At 37.3% G+C, this 24,792-nt stretch overlaps 2 protein-coding genes across 6 annotated transcripts in view; one reads left to right on the top strand and one right to left on the bottom strand.

Annotated features, from left to right (window-relative positions):
- Window positions 1-3,754, top strand: part of grm3 (glutamate receptor, metabotropic 3) — a 74,655-nt gene extending 70,901 nt beyond the window's left edge. For all 4 annotated transcript variants that reach the window (XM_015353203.2, XM_069192219.1, XM_069192218.1 and 1 more), the window contains one exon: window positions 1,696-3,754. In XM_015353203.2, coding sequence (XP_015208689.1) covers window positions 1,696-1,772 — 77 coding nt within the window. In that variant the 3' untranslated portion in view covers window positions 1,773-3,754. The remainder of the gene's footprint in view (window positions 1-1,695) is intronic.
- The window catches only part of elapor2 (endosome-lysosome associated apoptosis and autophagy regulator family member 2), a 51,848-nt gene continuing 29,758 nt past the window's right edge, over window positions 2,703-24,792 (bottom strand). Inside the window, exons 8-22 of one of the 2 annotated variants that reach the window (XM_015353201.2) lie at window positions 24,108-24,196; window positions 23,006-23,186; window positions 22,029-22,157; window positions 19,378-19,468; window positions 18,995-19,097; window positions 18,262-18,399; window positions 17,549-17,812; window positions 15,938-16,111; window positions 15,087-15,276; window positions 14,309-14,405; window positions 14,011-14,112; window positions 11,015-11,141; window positions 9,917-10,095; window positions 7,452-7,614; window positions 2,703-6,853 (exon numbers count right to left, since the gene is read on the bottom strand). In XM_015353201.2, the coding sequence (XP_015208687.1) occupies window positions 6,785-6,853; window positions 7,452-7,614; window positions 9,917-10,095; window positions 11,015-11,141; window positions 14,011-14,112; window positions 14,309-14,405; window positions 15,087-15,276; window positions 15,938-16,111; window positions 17,549-17,812; window positions 18,262-18,399; window positions 18,995-19,097; window positions 19,378-19,468; window positions 22,029-22,157; window positions 23,006-23,186; window positions 24,108-24,196 (2,096 nt within the window). In that variant the 3' untranslated portion in view covers window positions 2,703-6,784. Of the gene's footprint in view, window positions 6,854-7,451; window positions 7,615-8,071; window positions 8,197-9,916; window positions 10,096-11,014; window positions 11,142-14,010; window positions 14,113-14,308; window positions 14,406-15,086; window positions 15,277-15,937; window positions 16,112-17,548; window positions 17,813-18,261; window positions 18,400-18,994; window positions 19,098-19,377; window positions 19,469-22,028; window positions 22,158-23,005; window positions 23,187-24,107; window positions 24,197-24,792 lie in introns of those variants that run through there. The other variant, XM_069192217.1, reaches the window with a different exon arrangement.

Raw genomic sequence — 24,792 nt, 5'->3', positions numbered from 1 at the left:
TGCTATGGTTTTTGCTGCATTTTCACCCTGTGTTTGTTGTTCCAGTTTCCTCCCACAATCCAAAGACATAATGGTGGGTTAATTGGCTTTTGGGAAAATTGCCCTTGATGTGAACCTGTGCATGTCTGTGTGTGCTCTGCGATGGACTGGTGTCCTGTCCAGGATGTACACCGCCTCGAGCTCATTTCTTGCTGTGATAGGCTCTGTCTCTCTGTGACCCTGAATTGGGTCAAGCTGTTAGATGCTTACAGTTGGATGAATCACTGCTACAGGAAACTGTGTATTCTTTATTTCACTCATTTTAGTTATGTTTTATATTTGTTGCAAATATACCAAGACATTTTAATAAGTGTAAATCCAAAATAATGTCAAATACATTTCTGATTATCACACAATATTGTGGCAAGACTAATCAAATTAAATACAAAAATGTAACTTGAAGATCACAATGAGTTATTACCTGTATTTATGAAAAGGAACCCTGTTTGAACATCTGATGTTAGGAAAATATGGTTTTAATGCACACTGGATGAGTGATGCAGCTCTCAGTGACAACACATGAACCTAATAGGTACTGTGTCTGACAAGGCGCAGGAGACATTGACGGATATCTTGTGTGATACATTTTAACACCACTGCCTGGTGATCACCACTCACAGATAGTTAGTGCCCGTCACCCTAAATAGTCACTCCAGACTCAAGCCTTTGGACTGTAGCACTCAACCTGCACTTTGAGCGTGCACCATAAATGGGTTAAATTAAATGCTATTTCAGAAGTCAAGTCAAATCCTAATTAATGCAATGCAGCAATGAAATTCATCAGGATAATGTATTAAAAGTTAGCGTAACTTATCTGGCTACGGAAATGGCAAGCTGACAGGACCTCAATCCCTTCAGGAGGAATGAGCCAGGGAGCTACTGCAAAAGTGAATGTGGAGTAGAGGGAAGAGTGACAGAACTGATGTGCAAAATGCTGCCCCTGAGCCGAGATACATTAATGTAGGAGAGCAGAAGTGGGTGAGATTAGAATTTGACCTTGTCCTGAACTTATCATTACAAGCTCAGAAATCAGTTTACCAGCAAATGCACTCTACTGGAGGATAACCAATTTGTATAGGTTAATCCATAATCCATAATCCATCCACTGGTTAAGAGAATAATGTGTCACGTAGCTTTTTAAATTTTCTTTAAAAAGCTACCCCACAAGATACACACTAATATTTACAGTGGAAAACATTACTGTACATCCCATCATCCCCACATATCCCTAATTTGGACTTATCTAATCATAATGCACTTACATGTCTGAGCTCCAAAATACCTTAAGAGATACATTACTGGCACCTAGAAAGTCCTGGGAGTCTTCATTGTACAGAGAGCCATGGAAACATAGGCTTGCTCTAGGCCTGGTGTTTCACTAGTTATATACAGTAACACTTCTCTGGAAATACTGGTCGCAGTCAGTAACTGACATGACCCAAGCTTTCGATATTGTAGATATTTAGATTTTTTTGCTTTTATTAAAACAAATGTTTCATTGTGTCAAGAAAAACTATAAATGTCTCAATCTGGAATTTATCCAAAGTAATGCCGATACTCAGAACTCGTAAATGTGTAAGACCATCTTTTATGTTAGGATATAAAAAGATCTAAAGACAACTGTCCTAATTTTTTTTCTTCCTCTTTGCTTTTCAGCTTCTGTGAGTGCTCATTATGTACCAACCATCTGCAATGGAAGAGAAATTGTCGATTCCACCACCTCGTCTCTGTGATTTGCATTTAAACTGCTTAATCTCAGCTCTTAGACTGTTAGCAAACTTGCACATATTGTGCATTTCCAGTGAACTAGTACCAATTATGTAGAAAGTGTGTATTAAATTATTTTTAAGGGCTGTACATATAACTGACATTACAATAGAAAACTTTATAGGATGTTTTACAGACTTTGTTTTTGATAGTTTTGTTATACTGTGTAAATAACCATGAGCTGCATTGCTATACATTTTAAATTCTCCTTAGCAGTAACACTGATCTACTGCATTTGCAAATTAGACAAAACTTTGTCTTATTTTTTGTAGGCTTCATTGTTGTAATTAAGTATGCATTTCTATGTTGTATATAATATGTACATTATGATTAACTGATGGTTTTAACAGCACAAACTGACAGTATTACACAAAACAACTATAATTAGAAGGTAAATAGATGATAAGATCCCCAGTGGTTATTATAACTGTAAGTGCATGGTGCGTGGAAGACTCTGACCTAGTAAATGGGTTTACCTAAATCTTCAGAACTTTGGCTCATGTATTGTAACAATAAAATCATGGGTGATCATTTTACTTATAATGTGACCTCTAGTAAAGTTTAATAATGTTGAACAATGGCTTTTTGTGCCTTAACTGGTGTCATGTAGTTTTATACAAAAGCTTAATTATGATCTGTGCATGTAGGTACTGTAGCAGAAGGTATATACAAAGATGTATAAGTTTCAAGTGGCATTTAAAATGCTGTAATTTGTACTGCATTTACAAAGAAGTTTGTAAACCATACAAATGTCTCAACAGTACTGGACACTTTTAAAATGCAACTTAGATGGGCATTGATTTTTTTTTACAACTGCAATATTATGAATGTTTCAAATCACATATAATTTGAGGGTGATATATTTTGTAAAAAGAAAGTGACCTAAAATAGAAGCATTTCCAAAGCCATTCACATTTATTAAAGAATCATGACAACAATCAAGAACATTTTACCACAAGTTTGTACAGCTTTAAATGTGCACCACAATACAAAATATACAAAAAAGCGAACATTGGTACTCGCATATCTGCAAACATAGTTCTTTAGAAATAACTGGTTTTGCCTTCCAGTGCAGTAACATAATGAAATAGGATGTACTGTATATGAAACAATATCTTTGGGAGTCTGTAAAATATACAAGGCAAATTTTGTAAAAAATGCTACCCAGAGAAATAACAGAAATTGCACACCAGTTCCATTGGTTGGAAAAAAAAATACAAAGAAAACCATGTGTCCAAAATACAACAGGAAGCTGAGGATTATGTAAAGTAATCTCATGCCCCTAGTCATGCATTTTATTTATGCTCACACATCTGAGAGATTATTTTTCTTTGTTGTAAGGCTTATCTGTTAGTGCATTCCTTGCTGCCCGAGGATACATTACTCCAAAGTCGAGTTGCCATGGACAACCATGAATGGAATCTACTTCTTCCAAAATTCTGGAACACTCCAACGACTGAGCTGCTCATAGAGCAGTTTAAGTCACTTTCTCTGTATAAATGTCATGATATGTGTGATATACACAAACCAAAAATAGCCTATTGTTCCTGAGTCAAGGCAATATCTTTCTATTACTCAACCATTTTTTTAAGTTATTTCACACTGTTTATATGGTTGTGTTTAAGTGTGGTGTTTAGGTCAGCCACCACAGGAACCTGAGTAACAGTGCAGAGGAGGCATCCGATCATAAAGACAAAGACGAGATGCACAGCAATCCTAATTTTATTTTGTAAAATCATTTATTTTGCGACTGTTTAAAAGGCTTAACTATCCGTCATATTCTGATATTGTACCACCAAAAACAAAACAAAAAAAACATGGTCCACAGTGCTTGCTTTGGCCAACCTGGAACTTGGCGTAGAATGATTGGAGAGCAAGTAACAGTATAGTTCAAATAATGAGTGCAATAGCAAGGTGATGCATCATAATAAAAAAAAATCATTCACTTTTCTTGTGTGCTTCTCTTTTCTTTTTCTCTATTGAGGTCATTCATGGGCAGGACGGGCCCAACAACAACGTAAGGGGGAAATAAGTAGCTGAACTGAAACGTGGGCGGCTTTCTCCTGCTGTGACCACACGTGCATACAGCTAACAAAAGGGATGTGTCTGTACTGTAGAGAGGTGGAGGGTGGAGTCTTTTCCTCACTTTCCTTCAGCACTGACCACCTTGTACTCTTCAACAACACTGTCTTAACTAGCATTAAGTATTCCCTTTGTTGTCTGCTGCTGAGAGAAAACACTCTTTCAATTATTTTATAAATTAAAAAGTGATAGTTATATAACCCTTGGAGTGTTGTGAATTTTGTCAGTTTGCCCACAAAGGTACTGCGGCCATTTTTACAGCTTTTTTACACAAGAAAAATCTAATGACACCTTTTAAAACAGGGATAAAGCCATTCAAATTAACCAAATGGAATAAATGAATATAAAATGGGCAGCACAGTGGCACAGTGGTTAGCTTTGCTGCCTCGCAGCACTGGGGACCTGGGGTGCTATCGGTGTGGAGTTGGTATGCTCCCCCTGTGTGCATGTAGGTTTCCTCCAGGTGCTCCTGTTTCCTCCCACAGTGCAACAGTCCAGTACTCATTACAGTACTTGTAGGTTAACTGATTTCTGAGAAAAAAAACTGACCCTGGTGTGCGTGTTTGTGTTTGTGTGTCCCCTGTGACGGACTGGCATCCCTTCCAGGGTTTATCCTGTCTCATGCCCATTGCTTGCCGGAATGGGCTCTGGGTCTCACATGACCCTTTATTGGAAAAAACGGTTAGAAAATTGATGGATGGGTGGAGGAATGGAAAAAATGCCATCTCATTTTGTTATGGTTCTTCATATTGTCCAACTACAAATGAGTTACTGGAATCTTACATTATCCAGCCTCTAATTTTTTTTGACACTTCCTTTTAAGAGGTTTCTGTCAAACATTTTCATGGATTCACGGTACCAGCTTTGACCCTAACTGTCAAGTCATTAAACATAAATCAGTTATTAAATGAATAACTATCCCCTGTTGAGTAATGTGTTTTGGGACCACAAGAAGTTCACCAGTATATTCAAAGGATACGTTGTTAAAAGGATCGTAAAGCATTACAATACAAATAATTAATATATATTTGTAAAGTTTTAGCCCTTAAACATATCTGGAGTTGACTTCAAAGTTGCCTTACACTCCATTTCAAAGCAGCATGAGTAATGGAAGAAGTGCAATTTCAAAAAAACATAATTTGTCAATGTGTGGAAAAAAAAAATGTCATACAAATAACACCATTTCCCATGATAATAAAACAAGCCCCATTTCAAAATAGTGTTACCTCCTGCTATTTCTGTTTGGAAGGGTAGGTGAATCTGAGTGCCTTTCAGGTTCTAAATTAAAGATTTTTTTTTCTAGGATGACATTTTTGGTAAATTGTACACATCTCACTGCTTTCAGCCTCTGTGGAGTAATAATGGGCTCGAAGCCCTGCTTTAAAGGAAAACTGACATCTCAGCAGTACTTTCTTTGTAGTTTTGCATTTATTCCCAGGGGCTGACTGTGTTGTCCATTACAAAAAACATTTATTTGGAGGAGAAAAAAACCCATTATGAAAAATTTGTCCAAATACTGCATTAAAAATATTAAAATAAAACAGCCATTACAAACACTGGCATATTCACCAATTCTTTCATCAGAAGATTTTATTTACTGGAATCCATCATTAAGGATTACCAAGTACCACATGGTAGTTATTGGAATGCTTAGTTGCCTCACAGTCAAACAAAACAAAATCCCTATTAATTGCACAATTGGAAAGTCATTTCTACATACGTGAAAAAAGCTTTCTGTCAGCATTTTACAGCATTCTGCCTAAAAAATACATTTAACAGGCTCGTTTTCCTCTGTTCACTATGCAAGTGTGTATATGTGTGGGGTTGGAGCCTCTAGTACCTTTATCCATTGTTGAAATATTCATCACAATGAATAATTTTATTTTCTATGCAGAAAACCTCCTTAAACAAATATGCCTAGAAGAGAGGTTTTACTGTATTTTATTAAGGATAAGGAGCCTCAATGCATTCTTGTTTCATTTTTTTCCTTATGGGATCTCATGTCTAATCACATTTCAATTAAAAATGCAAAACAACAGGTCTTTTCTCTGTTAATATTCAAATGTAATACTATCCAAGATCATTACTGCACATCATGTTTGACAATATTTAAGATTTGCAAATACCAATGATTTTATATGGGAAAACTACAGTTAAAAAAAAATAACATAAAAGCATCCAAATTCAACAAAAGTAAATGTACAAAATTAAAATTCAAAAAGCACACATAAAACAGATTTTAAACACTATAAATTCAATGTTTCCTTCATCACTGGTAGTTTACAGCGGATACACTGATAGTTCTATTTATATAAGGGGGACAAAAGCCACAAACCAAATATGAGTATTAAATGTCACATAAACAGCCTGATCTCCTGAAATGGCAGAGAGAAAAAAAAAACTTGAGTTTTAGGACTCGCCTTTTTGCCACAACTGCATGTTCTGATGAAGAATAAAAATAGAAGCAGAGTAATGAGCTGTAAAGCAATTCCAGCCAGGTACAGTAAGTGAGCCATGTTACTTTGTGGTCTGTAAAGCTCTTGCCCATTGTATCTAACACACAGGGAATGATTTAGTTTTGAATTAGCTACTGTAATTTCAAAGTAGAGAGACCTAGTGGATCTCATTACACACAAGCAGTACTATTTGAACCTTTAAACAGTCACAAAAAGCAAAGTAAGAAAGCAAACGAATTGTGTATCCCTTCCTGAGCTGGACTATCAATTTAATGTCTGAATCCCCTTTGGCAAGGTATGTTATCCCAGTAATAAGGCAACCAAACATGAGTATCTTCACCAACCAAGTTCCTGGTCCACAGATCATTCAGATTATTCTTAATTATAGTTTTTTTTGCAGTTTTTTTTTCTTCTCTCATCATATATTTAACAGCATTTTTTTATCCCCAAACCCATCTCTCATTTTTGGATGATTTTAGCTGGACTGACTCACAGTTGTCCCCATTTCCCTGTACAAAAAAACAAAATAAAACAGACATAAGCAATGTCAAAACCTGACATTATAAGAAGTATAGTAATTCAGACCAACATATCATTTTCATAATGTCAAACATTCCGAATATGTTTTGAAAGCCGATATCAAGTTTTCACATTCTTAGCTGGAAAAAAAATGAACAATTCACACAATATGTAATTTATGAGGCAATAAAATAACAGTAATTGCTCTGGTTTTTTAATACTCTAATACTGCAGTAGATCAGAAGAAAACTTTAATATGCTTAAAAATACTGTTGTGATTATACTTTGTTTTGTGTCCATGGCTTCATGGCAATGGCATCAAATTAGGTTCTTTATGTAGATCCTGGCACAGACTGTGTGATTAGACACATGCTAGTCACTAGAAAGAAAGCTAATGAGTAGCTTCAAAAGGATTTAGATGGACTTGGAACATTCCTTTAAAAATGTGCAATTCCAACGTGACAAGTTTTAACATCACACCTTGGGAAATAAGGACAGAACTATTGTCATGCCTTTGCCACATTTTTAAATTTTCAAGATGCATCACTTACGTGGGTAATCATTACAAAATTCTCAGTGACAACCTACCTTTGTGGCTATTGACTTCAGCTTTCCCAGCAAGGAGGGCTTATTGGAATAAACCACCTCCTCCTCATTATCCTCACCTTCCATTATGGCACAGCTGTCTGCAGCAGGCAGTTCACATTCCTTGTTAGCAGTCATCACTAAACGTGAATATTTATATTCCAACCTGCCACCAACAAAAACAAAAATAGTGAAATCCCTCCATCCACCCAGCACAAAGAGCACTAGCCGCCTAAGCTACAGCAACAATTGCTGAATTGTAAACTGCTACTTATACTGATGGCAAATCAGCAAAAAACACTTCTGTCAGAAGCACAATGAAAGTTCACTATCATAGTTGAAAACTATCTATGAGTTTATTTTAAAAAGCTTGTTTTTTTCCACTATGTTTATTTTTGTGGCCAGTGGCACAGTAATGGACCCCTAATGTCAAAATGTGACAGAACAAAAAAAGTCTCCAAAGCATTGTAAATATTCAAAAGGCAAAAATGCACAGTGGAACGTTCTTAATCAAAAGAAATATTTTGAAACAAACTGAAAGGGTGGCATTGTACTATCCTGCCATACTCCTTTGTTTTATCAAGCAACATTACTTATAAGTGCAGCTGAAGACCTTCACCTTTCATACAAGCCTTCCTGCCCTTTTCATTTGCTCATTTCTTTTGAAATGTTCACGTCTCACAGCCAAGAGGTGTTGCAGGGGAATGATGGGAAAACAGGCCAAGGTCATGTCACGCCACGAACACTCCTTCCCAAAGGCAAAGCAAATTGCTGTCTTTAGGCTGCTAGTATTCTTATTGTAAAAAAAAATCTGCACTCCATAACTGGATAAAACTAACAGGATATGAATTATAATCAGGACTATAAGAGATTAAATTTAACATTTAAAAAGTTTTATGACCAGTCCAACAGTCCTTAGCATACATTTATTTTTTTTAAATTCTTAAAGTGTACATATAAATGGGGGGAACACTAAAGCGAATTATTATTTAAATCTGCACAGGGATAGGGCATTGCATGTTCTAATTAAAAGATACTTTCTCTTTCAATGAAGCAAATTACTGTCAAAATACAAACACAAAATACTTGTCAATCACCAGCAATGACCCAAGTGTTCCCTGCCAAGGCTGGTGAAGTTTCATTGCTCTGCACCATATGCACACTGAGCTGCTCAAGCTGTGATTGAATTTGGGACTATACAGGGGGATGTGCAGTAATCTCAAATGTGTATGAAGAAAATACTGTCAGTGTGCATACGGTAAGAAGGTGGGTTACCAAATCCAACATAAGACCTTACACAAACATGCAAGTGATGTTATGGCAGGAATGTCTGGCCTCACACAAGATTTCAAACACTGAGAGTTATTGCAAAGATGGGATGGGGTGTACTTTCTTATCCAGCATACAGTCCAGACCTCAACCCTCCTGACTATCATTTGTTCAGGCCTCTTGCTTCGGGGGAATCTTATTTGCAACTGCGTGATCTGAACATGACAATCTAGTCACAGGCTGCATCAACAAGATGAAATGTTTGCGATGGTATTGAGGGCACTACTGGAGCCAATCTGTGGTCCGTCATAGACTTTCCACCTACTTTCATAAGCTTTTGCAAATCTGTCAGAAAAAATTAAGACATCCTTTGGGGTGATCCACATAAAATTATATATTAATATAGAAGTGTATAAAATTCCTGATCCCGTCCCTAGCAAAAATGTACAAAGTGTACATAGCCATGAGGTATTTAAAAAATTAAGTCAGTTATATAAATTAATGTATGCCACTGTAGCTATAAATAGATCAACCATTCTAAAAGAACATGAACATCAATTACCTGATGACAAAGGACCAATGTATGGAAGTACATTGCTATCACCAAGGAAAAAAAAATCCTGAGCAGCGGTCATTTTACCGTATGAACCTCTCATTACATTCTGTGATGACAGTACCTACAACCTATCGATAAGTTTGTTGAAGCTGTGGGTTTAGTGTTCCTGACAATGTGCAATGACGCAAAATGCACATGAAGTTACCTTCCCATCAGGTTTATTCATGATGGAATATTACAGTTTGCACCTAGTGTAAACACAGTTTTAGCCATGAAGACAATCGTGCATATCCTTGAACAAGAGCAAGTGTGCCCTGAAATCGATTCCACTGCTTAAAACTGAAAGTCAGATATTGATTATGCAGGTATCGTATGACAATTGTGCTAACGCGTGATCGCATACAGTACACAAGAATGAGCTGTGATTTTTTTTTCCCTTGGTGGCAGCAATGCCCTTCTGGACCAATGTCTATAAAACCTAATGAAAATTATGCTGTTGCAAAAACTCACTTGAACAACAAACAAGCAAACACAAGACAGAACGTACCGTATTTTTTTTACGTTTCTTTCAGTATTCTTGCATTTTAAGAGGCGCAGTTGTACAACTAAAATGTTATTCTCATACGTAGTTAGTTCAACTCACTTTTTGTTCTTCTTCCAGAAGTAGCAGGTCAGGGATATTAGCAGCACTGCTGTGAAAGCACCAATTCCAGCCCCAACTTTTAGCCAGAAGTCAATAGCCTCACAAGGTGAGGTCTTTGTACCTGGGAGGGAGACTCCCTTAGTACAAAGCTTTGGTTCATTCCATACATATTCGGTGTCCTTGGAGTAAAAACAAACCCTTTATTATTCCTTCTCACACTTATGATTGGATATGATTAAAAAAAACAGGAGAATCAGACAATGGAGATTTCTAATTTAATAGACTTTCCAACATCTGTATTCTAGTGCCTAGCAAAACTATTCAGATCCTATAATGGTGACCCAGTTTGTGAAATCACATTAGGATGCACATTTATGCGTAAGAGTTTGATTCTTTTCGATACTCTCATTACAAATTTGTTAGCATTTCGCTGAGAAACAAAAACAAAGATTCAGTTTGACCTGTAATATTATCCATCCATGTTATCCATCTGTTTTTCATCCAATATAGGGTTGTGGGGCAGCCAGAACCTATCCCAGCAAGCAACAGGCAGAATGCAGGATACACCCTGGGCAGGATACCAGTCCTTCTCAGCTCGCACACAGATACACGGAGCAGAGCCAATTTTCCCATAAGCTAATTAACCTACAAGTATATATATATCTTTGGACTGTGAGAGGAAACCAGTGCACCCAGCAAAAACCCATGTTAACACGGGAAGTTTAAATGCCTCGCAGATAGCGCCTCAAAAAATTGAACCCAAGGCGCCCCTGCACTATGATGCAGCAATGCTAACCACTGCGCCACTGTGCTGACCCTGTAATATTTATTTGTTACTGCTACATTTCCGTTTTCATTAACTCTTCATGGCTTGTCAGGATTTGAAAGTCCCAGCAGAATAAATATAAGCTCTGACACTGGGCTTTGAAGAGGAGGAAGTTAAGATTTTCAGTGAGAAAAGACTTAAAAGTGCGGAACTAAAGTGGTATTGGCCAAGGTTGGTCTTCCAGAGGCCAAATAGGAACATTAGCCAGCAATATGAGTATTTTTTACACAAAACAATGCATCAGTTATGACGTAAAAATGTTTTCTGATTACTTGAACTCCACCCTTGCACGCTCCCTCGATTTCATGGTAGTCCATTTCTGTACACATTGGACAGGCTTCTGCACTTTCCCACAGGAAGTTGAAAGTACAACCGTCACAGGTTCCTGCAGGACATTTACTAAAAGAAAAAGAAAGGCAAGGATTAGTGGAGCTATTCTAGGGTCAGTGCTGGAGTCTGGGCTTGTATTATTCTGCTTGCTTGCACTTCAGCAACAGCTCATCTCTCTATACATACTTTAACATATGTTAACATAATTAAACTGAGTGGCAGCTACCATGTGTTAAGGAGGGGACCCCCAACAGCAAAGAAATTTTGAGGACAAAAGATGAAGAAATGCAAATGTGTGTATTTCTAAATTAAAATATGTTTCGATAATCCAAGGAAATATCAAAATAAGTGCAAGTTAACATATTTCATAATTTTTTTAATGCGAACCTGAAGATGTGTTTTAATGTTCTATCTGGAGGATGCACTACTCTCAAGGCCAAATGTCACTGAGCAAACAACCAACCTTTCACTTAGGTAATCCTCTCCAAACCTGCATTACTACATTCATCTACTTCATCTTGCATTAATTATGCTGTAATACAACACAGAATATTCCTTCACCTTTTAATTACCCAATGTTGCCGGTTAATCTACCAGGAGTTAAAACATTCATAAATTAAATGCAATGATTAAACGATAGGAAAGATTGAACTGTTCAGAAGCTGTTTTAATTCTACTGGTTATCAAACAGACGATGAGTCTAGTTCTTCAGGAGAATATGAAGACGAGGCAATATAATGTTTGAATGCTCTCTTGTTGGAAATGTTGGATTTAAACCCTAAACTGTGGTGGACATAAAACTGTGTTTTTATAGGTACTGTATGCAGACAAAAATCCCCACAAGATTTAAGGTCTATGTGGTTGCGAACAATCTGCTCTAGAAGTACCTTGAGAGCCCTTATTATTTACTTAAGGTTTGAAAATCTAGACTTTTTTGTTATCGTTACACAAGTTCACGCGTTGTTTTGCTGGAATGAACCAATAGGAAGGGCATTAAGAGAGGACTTAGGATTACTGTCCCTTTACCTGACTCATACAGTTTGTAGCAGCTAGACACTCCTTTATTATTCATAGACCTCTACATTGAACTGGGCGACGTGCTCAAGACTCATCTGCCAGATCAAGGCCTACTGGTTCCAAACAAAGCAATTCTTCTTTTGACATGTAGGGCATATTGGATCCTTTCCAGGTTTCCCTTTCTTGATGTTCAGCACGCTAGACATTCAACAGGTTAAATTGCTTCTTACTTTTTCCCAACCAACTCTCTCATTAATCAGTTGATACAGTGGTCAATGTCACTCAAGTGATTCGTGATCAGTCATGATTAATCAAAATGATAATAAAAAAAAACTTTTTTATATATAGTGACTTTAAAAGGTGGCTTCTCAAAGCACATTACAGAATGACAACAACAAGAAAAAACACACATGGTATGCACACATGGAAAATACACAATGAAAGGAAACAGCAGATGGAGGCACTGAATGAAGTAGCAGCAGAGGGGTAAGTAACATAACCAGTTAAGTAAAAGCCCTTCTAAAGAAGGTTTTGAAGGAGTTTAGGGAAGGTGACTCTCTGATTTCCTTAGGGATAGAGTTCTAGAGCTTTGGAACATAAAAAAGCTGATATCAAAAATGATTCCATGCCAATACAGGGAGAACAGACAAACTCCATGATAATAGCACCCCAGGTGTGAATGGCTACAAATCTTCCTTTTTTCTGCACATCTAAATCATTCAAAAGGATAAATGTGAAAGTTTTTCTCCAATATAATAGCAGGAAGTCAAAATTCTCCTGTGGCTGAATTCATCTTAAGGAAAATTACATTTCGAACAGCCCCATATCTCCCCTTTCCTAATATATTTTCATATGAAGTGAGGGAATGAATAGTGTATTCAGGGTGAAAGTTGTTTATGCAGTGTTTTAACCACTATTTTCAACTGCACTTCCAAATCAGTTATAACCTTCAGTCGATTTACATGGAAACAGATATTCCCACAAAGTACTTCCATATCCTAAGGCAAAGGTCTCCAAGTCAAACTGTCACATTTCTAAAAAAGCACAGGAAATAATCTATTTTAAAGCAGTAGCTGTTTTACCACCCTAGGACATCCTCAACTTTAAAACAATCTGGCTTTTTGTGCCGTGAGAAATTTCAGAAGCAGCAGCTAGCATAAGTGATTTCAATACTAAAACCCAGTCCCCCGGTCAACACAGAGGAAGCTCTGCTACCCTTTCAGACCTCTCTACTCTTTGCGACACTGAAGCTTCCTCATTTGGCGTCAGATCCAGTGATCAAAAACAGAAAAAGTAACGAGAACGCAATTATTTTTTTTGTACCTATCAAATTTCAAATAGCAAGTTATGAGTTTTTTGCATCTCAGATTGGAGCAATGAAACCCACACATGGGAAGAACGAGGAACTGTCAGCATGCCTTTGAGTCTTCCACCCTTTATGGTGAGAGAGGCACTGCAGCCCCATACAGGTTGTTCAACACTGATTGGAGGATAGGTACCTTCTCACCACAATTTCTCGCCACGTGCTTACAAGTAAATTACAGGGGTAATGGTGAAAGGGTAACAGAGGTGTCAGTGACTGACTGCTCTCGTCTGCTCTCCGTACCGTTTGGCCAACTGTATAACTGCTTGGGGAAATTGCTGTCACAGACAGCTGGTGAAATAATAGGCTCAAGCTGTAACATGACTATCCAGATGAAGATTACAGATCCCAAATTACATGTCTGTTATTACACAATATTCCTACATATACTGTACCTGTGCCAAAGTGACTTAATACCTTAATGTCTTACAATGTAATTAACAAAGCTTTTATGTCATTCCATGTAGATACTAGTCTCATCACCAGGTCTACATTTTACAGATGTCGGTCTGAAAAAAAACAGATTACTAATAAAAGGCTGGTCACTAACAGCTATACCTTGGTACAGAAAGCTCTCCTCGGCCACTCTTCTTAGGGTTGCATCGCAAGGAAATAATGCCATTTCTGCCCTTCTCACAAGAGGAAGTGGCCTGTGGAGAACTGGGAAAACAAAGAGCAAAATACTTCAGAACAACTGAAATAGGCCTAATTTTAAACAGGATGCACTTAACAAATGGCTAAAAAGCCTTCTACTTCATAAAAGAATTTAAGTGACATATTAAAGGTCACATTATTCAGAATGCCTAGGTCAATCCTCTCCTCAAAATGGAAAATAATTGCAGCTGTTTGCACATACCGATAGAAGAAATTGACATCTGGTATTTTCTTTGGAGGTTCAGGGAACAAGTCTGTCTTTATACTGACTCCATTAAGTGTAGTTTCAATGGTAGCTCCTACAAAGGACATTACACAAAGGTGAACATTAGGAAAATGAAGATCACTATGTGACAAGTCAGGTTCAAGAAGGTCAAGAACTGCATGGATACATATTCACAATACTCAAGAAATTATTTCATAAGTTCATATACTGTATGTAACAAAATTATAAAAACATACTGGAGACAGATTAAAGAGGTGTTACAACAAGTTTCAACTATTATCCATATTATATCCGTTCTAAATTATTTCTGCTTAACAGAAGGCCTTTGCTACGTAAAAGAATAATAAACTTGATGAAGTAATGGAAAATAAGAAAGCAATTTCACACTACAGTGCCCACGATACAATTTGCTATTAAAGACTGGGGTTGTGTTCAGCAAAAACTGCCGCTGATGGCATTTAACAACCATACTGTGCATGATAATTGGCCATGTTTCAATGCCTTGAAGACCAGAAGAATTACAAAACCACTGTATGAGGAATGCAGCTGAACATCGCCTTCAACCAAATGTAAAGGAGAACTTGGATGAGAAGTTGTACAGTACGACTTTGATTGTTAACAGCATCTGTCAGAGTGTGTGAAGACCCTGAATTTCAGATGCAGGCCTTATATTTCTAATGATGAACTCGGTCGTTCATGACTTTGTTCCAAGTCACTGGATGATTCGCTGATGGCTAGATGTTCATGGCCTCACCCAAAAATGTATCTGCAAGGCTGATCGACTGAGAAGACAAGGCAGTTCTGAACCCACGTCCATCAGAAGGGATGATGGTTGACTGGCAGATAAAGGTTTCCACAAAGTTGACAAAATCAACCGATTCATTCTGCAGGTCCTTGGATGACAAATCTGTCACATTGTCAGTACAAACAGCCACCTTTTTACCCTAGGACAAAAGAAAGAAACAGAAAGAAGTACTGTATATGGTGAAGGTTAAACTGTAGGAAAATAGTCACCCACAAAATGTATGGTAGAACCCTAGAAAAAAAAAAAAGTTAATGAAAACATAAGGGGAAGCAATGAAATGCCCGAATGGTTTTAGGTAGGCACCTAATGGCTGAGCAAATCGAAACATTGACACGATTACAAATCCAGATTACAAGCCATTAGTCACTATTCGTTTTTTACCTACTTGGTAAATTGAAATTGATTTGGATCAATTTCTTTTTGAGGTCTAGTACAGGTGACTACATCAGATCTTGACAGGAAGAATAATTCTTTATACTACATCACATCACAATTGGTAACTTCCATCTCAGTTAAGTCTTTTCATATCCAAGCACAGAGCTAAGGTAATGCTGCCTTTTCCTACACTTTGCAGGATTTGACAAAATGTCATTACCCAATCCTACAAAAACCATCAAGTATCCCCCGTGACTGCTTTTAATATTTCTGTAAAGGTCTCACTACAACTATTAACAGCTTAAACAGAGAAAAGTTCATCTGCATCAGTTGTGTACCAGAACCTTCAGGCTAAAATGTTGATCACAGCATTTTATTTGAATATATTGAACAGCTTAGCCACTGAGCCAGATAGAGAGCCTTACCTCATATCCACACAGGCTTATATTGAAGAAATGGTAGTACTTGGTCCCTTTAGATGTGAAGCTTGGCCCATTCATTATTGATCCGACAGGGCTAAGCTGGCTGAAATCATATGTCAGGGTCTGATTTTCAACTGTGTGGGTGAAGGTGCAATCACTGAAGCAAACTGTGTGATCCTTCAAGAAAACAAAAGCATGAATACATTCACTTTGAGGACAACAATACCAACCAATTGCAAAGGTACCTAAAATCAGGACTGCTTGGGAGCTGAAAGCAACCAAGCTTGCTTTGGCAGACTGATGTCATTCAACTGAAAAGTATCAGAGATGAAAGGAAGCATTGTTCAATCATCCAGCTAAATGCTGAGCTCCAGCTCCCAGAACAGAGCTGCTCTCCCTTGGTTCTGTTAAGCAACTTAACAGGAATGTAGTTAGTCAAATCCTTTTATTCTGCTTATATTGTCATGGATAATCTTAAAAATGGCATCAGGTATAGCTATGAAAGTTTGTGTAGTACAGTAAAAGGAGTTATATAAAATCAAGAATAAAACTTCTCACAAAAAGTGGACACCTATTTTCATACTTGCACATAAGAAAAGACATTGCAATTCAAACTGTACTTCAGATTAAGCCACTAAAGACTACATTAATATTTATAATAGCTTCCTCACTTCAAAAATCTGGCTGCGTTACAGAAGCACAAGTCCTGTAATATTCAATTTGGAACAAGGTTGCCTCCATATTGATTGTGTGCAATAAATACTTTGTGTTAAACTAAATTGTCAAAGACTTCTTTATGTGTAGAAAACACTTGGCCAAACAAAAGTAGCTAAAAGGTTTTAGTGGATGGGCTGATCTAAAACACAACATGCCAAAATTGTACTTATGCCATCCTTCTGTCTGCAACTACATAGAAAATTTTTGAAAAAGATTTATCCACCAGAAAACATACCGATTTCTCAAAGGCTGATAGGCTACCACCCTAACTGAAGAATAAGCACCTCAAGAACACAAACATGATCTAAAAGGAAGAGTAGTTCAGGTGGGTAGCTGCATCAGCATGCATAGGCTGCAAAGGAACAAACACCTGAACAAGGATCCATGGCCGAAACATTGTGTTTTCTTTCTTCTCTTTTCAGCATGGAATAAACCTATTACTTGTTCTTAAAAGGAAGAGAGTGCCTTTTTTCCCCCCTTTTCCCCATAAAGTGCTAGTCTGCTTCATTTTAAAAAGTGATTTTTAGCTTCAAAAGAACAACGTATATGAGGTCCGGACCAATAATCTTATTTTAGCAGTCAGGATACCATTGTAAGCTTTCAAAATGCTTGAAGCAACACTTGTTCTGGTTTAAGGGTTTGTAAGAACTATGTGTGTTTATCAGTGCCTCTGTTTGTCTACATCTATATATATTTACACACATTAGGCGTTTGGAAACTGTTCCAGCTTTCTGACTAAGAAGCATACAGAAATGTGGCATGCAGTAGTACCGTACAATTTCTTAGTACGCCACTCAATGTACACAGCTCAATGGCTATAGATCACCTTGCCACTGTCTGCAGAATGGACAATGACACTGCTGACGTAAAGACATCTGATGAACAGTTAAAAGCTACCTTATTGCTTTTGCTGCCTGGCCCACAAGGAATGCAAGCTTCCTTGCCATAAATCTGGTGCATGGAGAGATATGTGCCTGGAGGGCATTCTTTGCACTGGTTCGTGTCTTTGTCAATGTAGTGCCCCGCAGGACATGGGATGCAGGAGGATCCGGATTGCTGAGACATGAGGGCACAGGCATGGCAGGAAGAGGCCACACCATCCTGGGCATTGGTGACGGTGATCGAGTAGATCTTCACAATGTCATTAACGAACTTTCTGGTCTGAGGAGAAAAATTATGCAGAGCAGCAGGTCAATTGCGAAGGTACTAAATCCATATTATCTTGGCTATCCCCAAGCAAGGATACAGTCCATTCCAATTCAAAAATACCTCACCAAAGCTCTCCAATTCCTAAACTGAAACTCACACATCCAAAAGCTCCCAGATTTTGTTTCAAAGAAGAGTGACAGAATTATTACTGGGGTTGGACTTTTTAGTAAGAGAAAATAAATCACTCCAAATCAACTGTATAACAGCTAACATTTAGAAAATTTAACAACTGTGTTAATGTTTTTCTTTTCCATTAAAGAAACAAACAGTTGAGGGAACAACTCTGAACACATTTCAATATATGAGCCACTAAACAGTAAATTTAAAAAAGAGGTCCATTGTAGAAGAAATAATAGAATTAGACTGCACTATTTAACGTCCTGTATTAGCACTGCACTCACATCCTGGGCCTGGTTGGTCCTCTGGAATGCCCAAGTGTATGACACAGAGGCATTTTTGGTCATTATGTGGGTGTAGGACTGCTTCTCTTTGGTCCCTTCCCAAGACTCTACCACATTGGTGCTCTTCCGGTTCACATCCTGTGAAAAGCAGGGAGATTTGTGGGCTGCACTGCACAGTATGCCATTATCATTCATTGATTGATTTTTCTATGGCATTCGTTGATTTTTGTCCGAAAGTAAATATAATTCAACTTCCCTTTATGGCCTCCAAATTTTATTAGGTCACAACTTTAGCAATACTTGATTCACATGTACAGTACACAGTTTTGGACAAATGGCATTTAGCTGGCAAAGGAATTATTCTGATGAAGATTCCCTCTGCCAAGCTCAGTCAAAGAGGCTCATTAGGGGTTAGACAGAGATAGTGTATTGGGACAGTCTTTTGTATTAGTAAGGTTACAGGACATATGAAAGTCAAATGATGCTTTGTTTTACTTAATGACACAGCTTACAACTTTGTTTCGCTCACAACCTCGAAAATGAGATTTTGCATAATTATAAAGTAAGAAGGCTGAATCAGACGTTGTATCCAGTACTCTTTATACAGCTACTGTATATAAATGGGCCACAGAACACCTTTAAGGCATTAATCTTCTTTTAGAGCCCATTTAATATCATAAACCATAGGTATTAATGGGAATTTTAAAAAGGTAGAATCCTTCAAACTGCTTACCATCATGAAGTAGAGCTCGCAGTCAGCAGAACAGATGGTCTCAAAGACAAAGGTAATGCGGCCAAATTCACTGCCTGTAGTCCCAGTTACTGAAGTTGGAAGCCTAAAGAAAAAACACAATTGTGTCTGAAATATTAAAATGACAATCTAAACTTGAAACTTAATACCCCACTATCTGGTGTTAACCATTATTGTACTGTAATGCAAAACTTTTTTGTGCAAAGCAAACCTGAATTGCTTTTTAAATTTTAAATGTGGATCTATCAGACCCAATTCTGCTTTAATTCTTAAAAATGCAGTTTAGTGTTTTAAAGCATGCATTGTCAGTTACAAAGCAATGAAATGATCTGTCTTATTGGTCCACTTCCAGAAGGAAGACTTACTTGAATCCAGGTACATGAAGGTTTAAAATGAGGTAGTCATTGTCAGAGCCACCTGCACCACTGCGAATATGGTCCCCAGCTACTTCCCAGCCTGGAAAAGAACAGGAGAGAAATAACCAAAAAGATGCATTACTACACAGAAGTGTATGAAAAATCAGGGATGTCTTGGTTAGCCAGTAATTGAGATGCAATTTTTTTTTGTAGTTCCCAATATCATACTTTATTCCTTTCATAAATTTTAAGGTTTACATCAAAGATAGAAAGACTGATTAAAATGTGCTAGCAAACCAGAAACTTTAATTTCAGGCTTGTGTTATCTCTCCTATACCATTTTCTCATTGAAAAGACAAATGTTACCACTTCACCCAATAGGACATTTCAGTCCATGCGAGTTAAATCTTATTTTAACTGGATCATTATTTTATATTGGTTTCTTTGGTTTGTCCCACAGAAGGTCTCAGGCTCAGAAGGAGACTGGTCAGATCCTGTTAACCAGTCAAAATTGTGCAAGACTTTTTCTAGTGAACATAAGAAAAAATACAAAGTGGAGGAGGCCACTTGGCACTTCTAACATATTTGGTTAATTCTAAGATCTCATTCAACCATCATTTCTCTGAAAAATCGGCACAACCACATTTTTGGGAAACTTGTTCCACACCCCCACAACTGTTTGTGTAGATATGTGCTTCCTGTTCTCCATTTTAAATGCATTTCATATAGAGTCCACTTGTGTCCTCTAGTAATTTTGATTAATGCTCCACCTGGGATGTCAACTCAGGACCTTCCTAATTACTAATAAAGGTTCCTAGCCACCAATTCACACGATTGCCCTCATTAGTCACTAACGATCTTCTAATAGCTTCTGATTCTAGTTCTCTTTCTATACTCATCTTTCTTGATCTCAGTGCTGCTTTCGACACTGTTTAACATAACATCCTACTTTCTCGCCTTGAGACTGTTTGGAGTTTTTGACACTGCTCTCAAATGATTCAAATCTTACCTCACTGATCACTGTCACTTTGTCTCTCTTAATGGGTATAGGTCAGAAATTGGTCTTGTTAAGTGTGGTGTTCCTCAGGGCTCAATACTGGGTCCCTTGCTTTCACCATTTACATGTTTCCACTTGGTCAGCTTTTAAGATCACATGGCCTCAGCTTTCATTTTTACACTGATGATACTCAAATATACATCCATACCAAACCTGACGCTGATGTGACTGTCTCTATTCTATCTAATTACATCTCTGACATAAATTTGGATGACTCAAAACTTCCTTCATCTTAACTGCGACAAGACTGAAGTCATGCTTATTGGCATCCCCCATCAACTTCGTAAAGTCAGTCCTGTAACCCTATCTGTAGATGGTTTTGTACATGAGCTTAAATCTAAATTGAAAAACCTTGGGGTTATATTCGATTCTGGATTAACATTCGACCCACATGTGCAGCATACTGTCAAAACATCTTTTTTTCACCTCAGAAATGTTGCTAGACTACGCCCTATGCTATCACTAACTGTGGCTGAAAAGCTGATCAACACATTTGTGTTCTCTCACATTGACTACTGTAATGCTCTATTCGCTGGGGTATCTAAATCTACTTTGAACAAACTGCAGTATGTCCAAAATTCAGCAGCCAGAATCCTGACCAGGTCTAGTGCAAGTGATCACGTTACTCCTATTCTGGAGTCCTTGCACTGGCTTCCTGTCAAATTCCGTGTTGATTTTAAAATCCTCATGCTCACCTATAAGGCTCTGCATGGGTTGGCACCTCAATACCCGTCTGAACTATTATCGCCCTACTCCCCATCTCAAAACCTTCGCTCTTCTAATTCTGGTCTCCTTACTGTCCCCCAAGCCCGTCTACATTGTATGGGTGACAGGACCTTCTCCTGTTATGCCCCCAAGCTCTGGAACTCTCTGCCCAAGGATATCAGAGTCACCTTCTCTAATCTCCTTCAAATCCAGACTCAAAACCCTCTTCTTTAGAAAAGCCTTTACTTAACTGGTTTGATTCTTCACCCCTCTGCTTTTCTTAGTACCACCATCCATGGTCTCCTCTATACATTGTAATTGTGTTTTATCTTGTGTATTCTTTTTTATTGTTGATGTCATTCTGTAAAGTGCTTTGAGAAGCAACCTTTAAAAGCGCTATATAAAATAAAGTTTATTATTTTTATTATTATTATTGTTTCCTAGTTCTGTGCATTTTTATATGGTGCAGTAAATTAATTAAGCTTTTAAAGTAAACACTATTTTTCTGCATCAAAAGAATGCCCTGTGGCTACATTTTTACTTTTAAAATAAACTAATACGCAAGAGGCATGTGGAAGTCCTGAGGTCTACATCTGAAAACTAAAAATGTGCTTCTCTCTACAATGCAAAACCCATTAACCCCAGTGAAAAGACAGATTTCACCGAGCTCTGTAACAACCTGCCTGAAGACCTGTTCTTTTAAGACCTGCTTCTTTGTGCTCCCTGTCCATCCAGCATCTCTCTCCATTAGCTGACATCAGCACAAAAAAAAGTCATTTTAGGGAAAAAATAGCATCAATGAAAGCATCCATTTCTTGCAAATATTTCATTTCAGTGATTTTTTTTGTACAATACAGCAGCGCCATCTAGTTTCTCTTTTTCTCTTCAATGCCCTTACCATTCATCCCATCACACTTCGAGTTGCCAACATTAAAGCAGGAGGTTTTCATGTTTGCAGGCAGGACATTCCACCACTTGTATTCATATCCCAGAGCTGGTTCTGTCCCTGCAGGGCACTCCTGACAGGCTTGAGAAAAAGGCAGAAAAGGGACTCGTGAACGAAGATTACGAATACAATTAAAGTACACCCTAGGTTTTTTTTTTATGGATTTTTATTCAATCCCTTGAGATCACAGAATTTGAAGGATCTAAGGTTTCTGAGCAACATCTAGGTCCAATCTAAGAAAGGTTCTTGGATGGTGCTACACCCTCAAAATATACTTTCACCTTTTAATAACCAAGTTTGGACTTCATAAAGATTCTGCTTAAGGTATTTTGTAATATGTTCAAATATTTAAGCATGTCTTTTATCCCGTTTTAATCACTGTATAACTTGTCTGAATTTCATTTATACTGTGTAACTGTTGCACAACTATTCTCATATATTTCTTTTGATGAGCAATTTTTGATTACCAAAGTAGATAAATAATAATAAACTGAAGGGGAACAACTAAACATAATAATTTTTAACAAAGGATTTACGGGATGCATCAGCAAGATAATGTTTACCAAATACAGTACATCACAGTACGGAAATTAGTACCATTACAAGAAAGCATAGCGGTCTTGCGTGCAAACAATGACCACATTACATTACAATACATTAAAATTAATTTAACGCCAAACATACAGAAATGCAGCTATTTATCACGTTTAAAAAACGCGATGCAGTTCCAGAAATATTTCCTCAAGCTTTACAGTTTCTCCAGAGAGCCTATTCTAAACTGAAAGCGGTGTTTTTTCGGTAGTTCCATTAACTATTTTGATTTTTACATATGTTCTGAACTGATAATTAACAGTTTGAAAGGAGACAGTCGTCCTTAATCTTACACCACCTGATTATTGCATAAATGCGATTATAAAGTATATATCAACCTTTAGTTCCGTCAGAGTAAGTGTCAGGGGGACAGGGAGAGCAGGTAGCCGTATCATTGTTGTAAAAGCCTGGGTTGCAGGGAGGACATGGCTTCTTCTCTCCAGAGGGTGGCAGTGTCACCGCGCCCGTCACATTCTCCATGCAGATCTTCGGCTCAATCCACCTGTACATGATCTGGGTCTGCGGAAAAACAAATTACATATACTCCAATCATATTAAAAATACTGTGATTTTATTTCTTTCTGTTAATTAATTTCCTGTCATAATTCCTGTACGGCAAACATAAGACCAATATTCTTTTAAACAGATCAGCTTCAAAACTTTAGATGCAGATTTTTTGTTGTTAGCCACGTCATAGAATCTCTGCGTTAAGTCTGCCCCCAATATTTATTTGTCCTGTGAACCGCTATTAAAATATAAATGGAAACTGTAAACGGAAAGCTAATCAGCTTTGCACAATCTTCTAAAACACTGTGCATTAAACCTGAGAAAGGCCATTAAGCTTTTCACCATTTCAGTGCCTCTTAAATAATCTCCAAAAGCCATTTTGCAGGAATGATCGATTTCCACGTAGCATTATAGCGGAGACAAAAAAAAAGAATCGGTTAAATCATAAATAAATCAATTTAAAGTTAAAATAACGCATACCAGTAACGATATATTTTGTTGGGTTTTACAATTTCTTAATTAAGTTTGGTTTTATGTAAAGTAAAATCTATTTTCATTCACTGTTTTATCCACACATTGGAGTGGTGCACATACTGTATTGAAATTTACCCCACTATCTAATTTAAAGAAAAAAGGATAATTCTTTTACAAGAAGGTGCCGTTTCCATAATACAGATACTAGCCAACAGCGCTTATTACAGTTCTTCAGACGTATTAGAAACACAACCGTCTTCAAATCACATTTCTTTCTTATGTGTTAGTGATAAGGGCTTGTTTGGTACAGGTTCTTGTAAGTAAGGAGCAAAATGCAGACGGTCAAAATACTTGTAAAATGTAAATATTAAAAGAAAAGAAACAAAATGAATTTTGAAGCATTATGAATTGATACTTTGTCACAGACAAAAAAAAATGGTGAAACAATGAATATCTTACTTTTCCATCACTGTCACACGGTGTGTGAATTTGGAAGTAATCCTTTTCTGTACAAAATGTTTTTTCTTTACACTCTGCCGATCCCTCTGCTGCAGAAAAGAAAAAAATGTTAACAATAAGCACTTATAAGACAATAAGAAACCTTACACTCAATCCCCTATTTCTAAATAATGCACTGTGTACCACCTCTGACCAGTTTAGAATATATCTTGGATCTATAATTAAAATCGGGTTAAATATTACAATTGCAAAAAAGACCCATGTTAATAGCTATGGTACCCACTGCAGTTACTAGAATTTAAGTGTAAGCATATTCTGTTTAGTACCGCTTTCCACAAAGCAATTAAATATGTTTTAGCGTTAGGTTCACAGATGGAAAACATCAGATAAGCCAATAGCAAAAGCCCAGTACAGTACAGTGTTCCACAGGTCAGCCTCTTAAAAGGATTTACACTGTTATTGGTCTTGTGGAAGACAAGTTCTCATTGTGCGGATTCCAATGCAGTTTGCAAACATGTCACTGAAAATTAAGTTTTAATTAATACCGCAGAATCCGTTTGTAAATCACTCCACAGTCTCTCATGCATCAGAGTTGCTCCTTAATTGTATGAAACTTTATTACGAGCTAGTGAATAATTATATATGAACAACGAACATTTGCTTTATTTAAATGAAAAAAGTTTTT

Source organism: Lepisosteus oculatus, chromosome 7, assembly GCF_040954835.1.
Source record: "Lepisosteus oculatus isolate fLepOcu1 chromosome 7, fLepOcu1.hap2, whole genome shotgun sequence".
NCBI classification, from domain to species: Eukaryota; Metazoa; Chordata; class Actinopteri; order Semionotiformes; family Lepisosteidae; genus Lepisosteus; species Lepisosteus oculatus.
The sequence above is the reverse complement of the archived record's forward strand: the minus strand, read 5'-3'. Positions and strand labels throughout refer to the sequence as shown.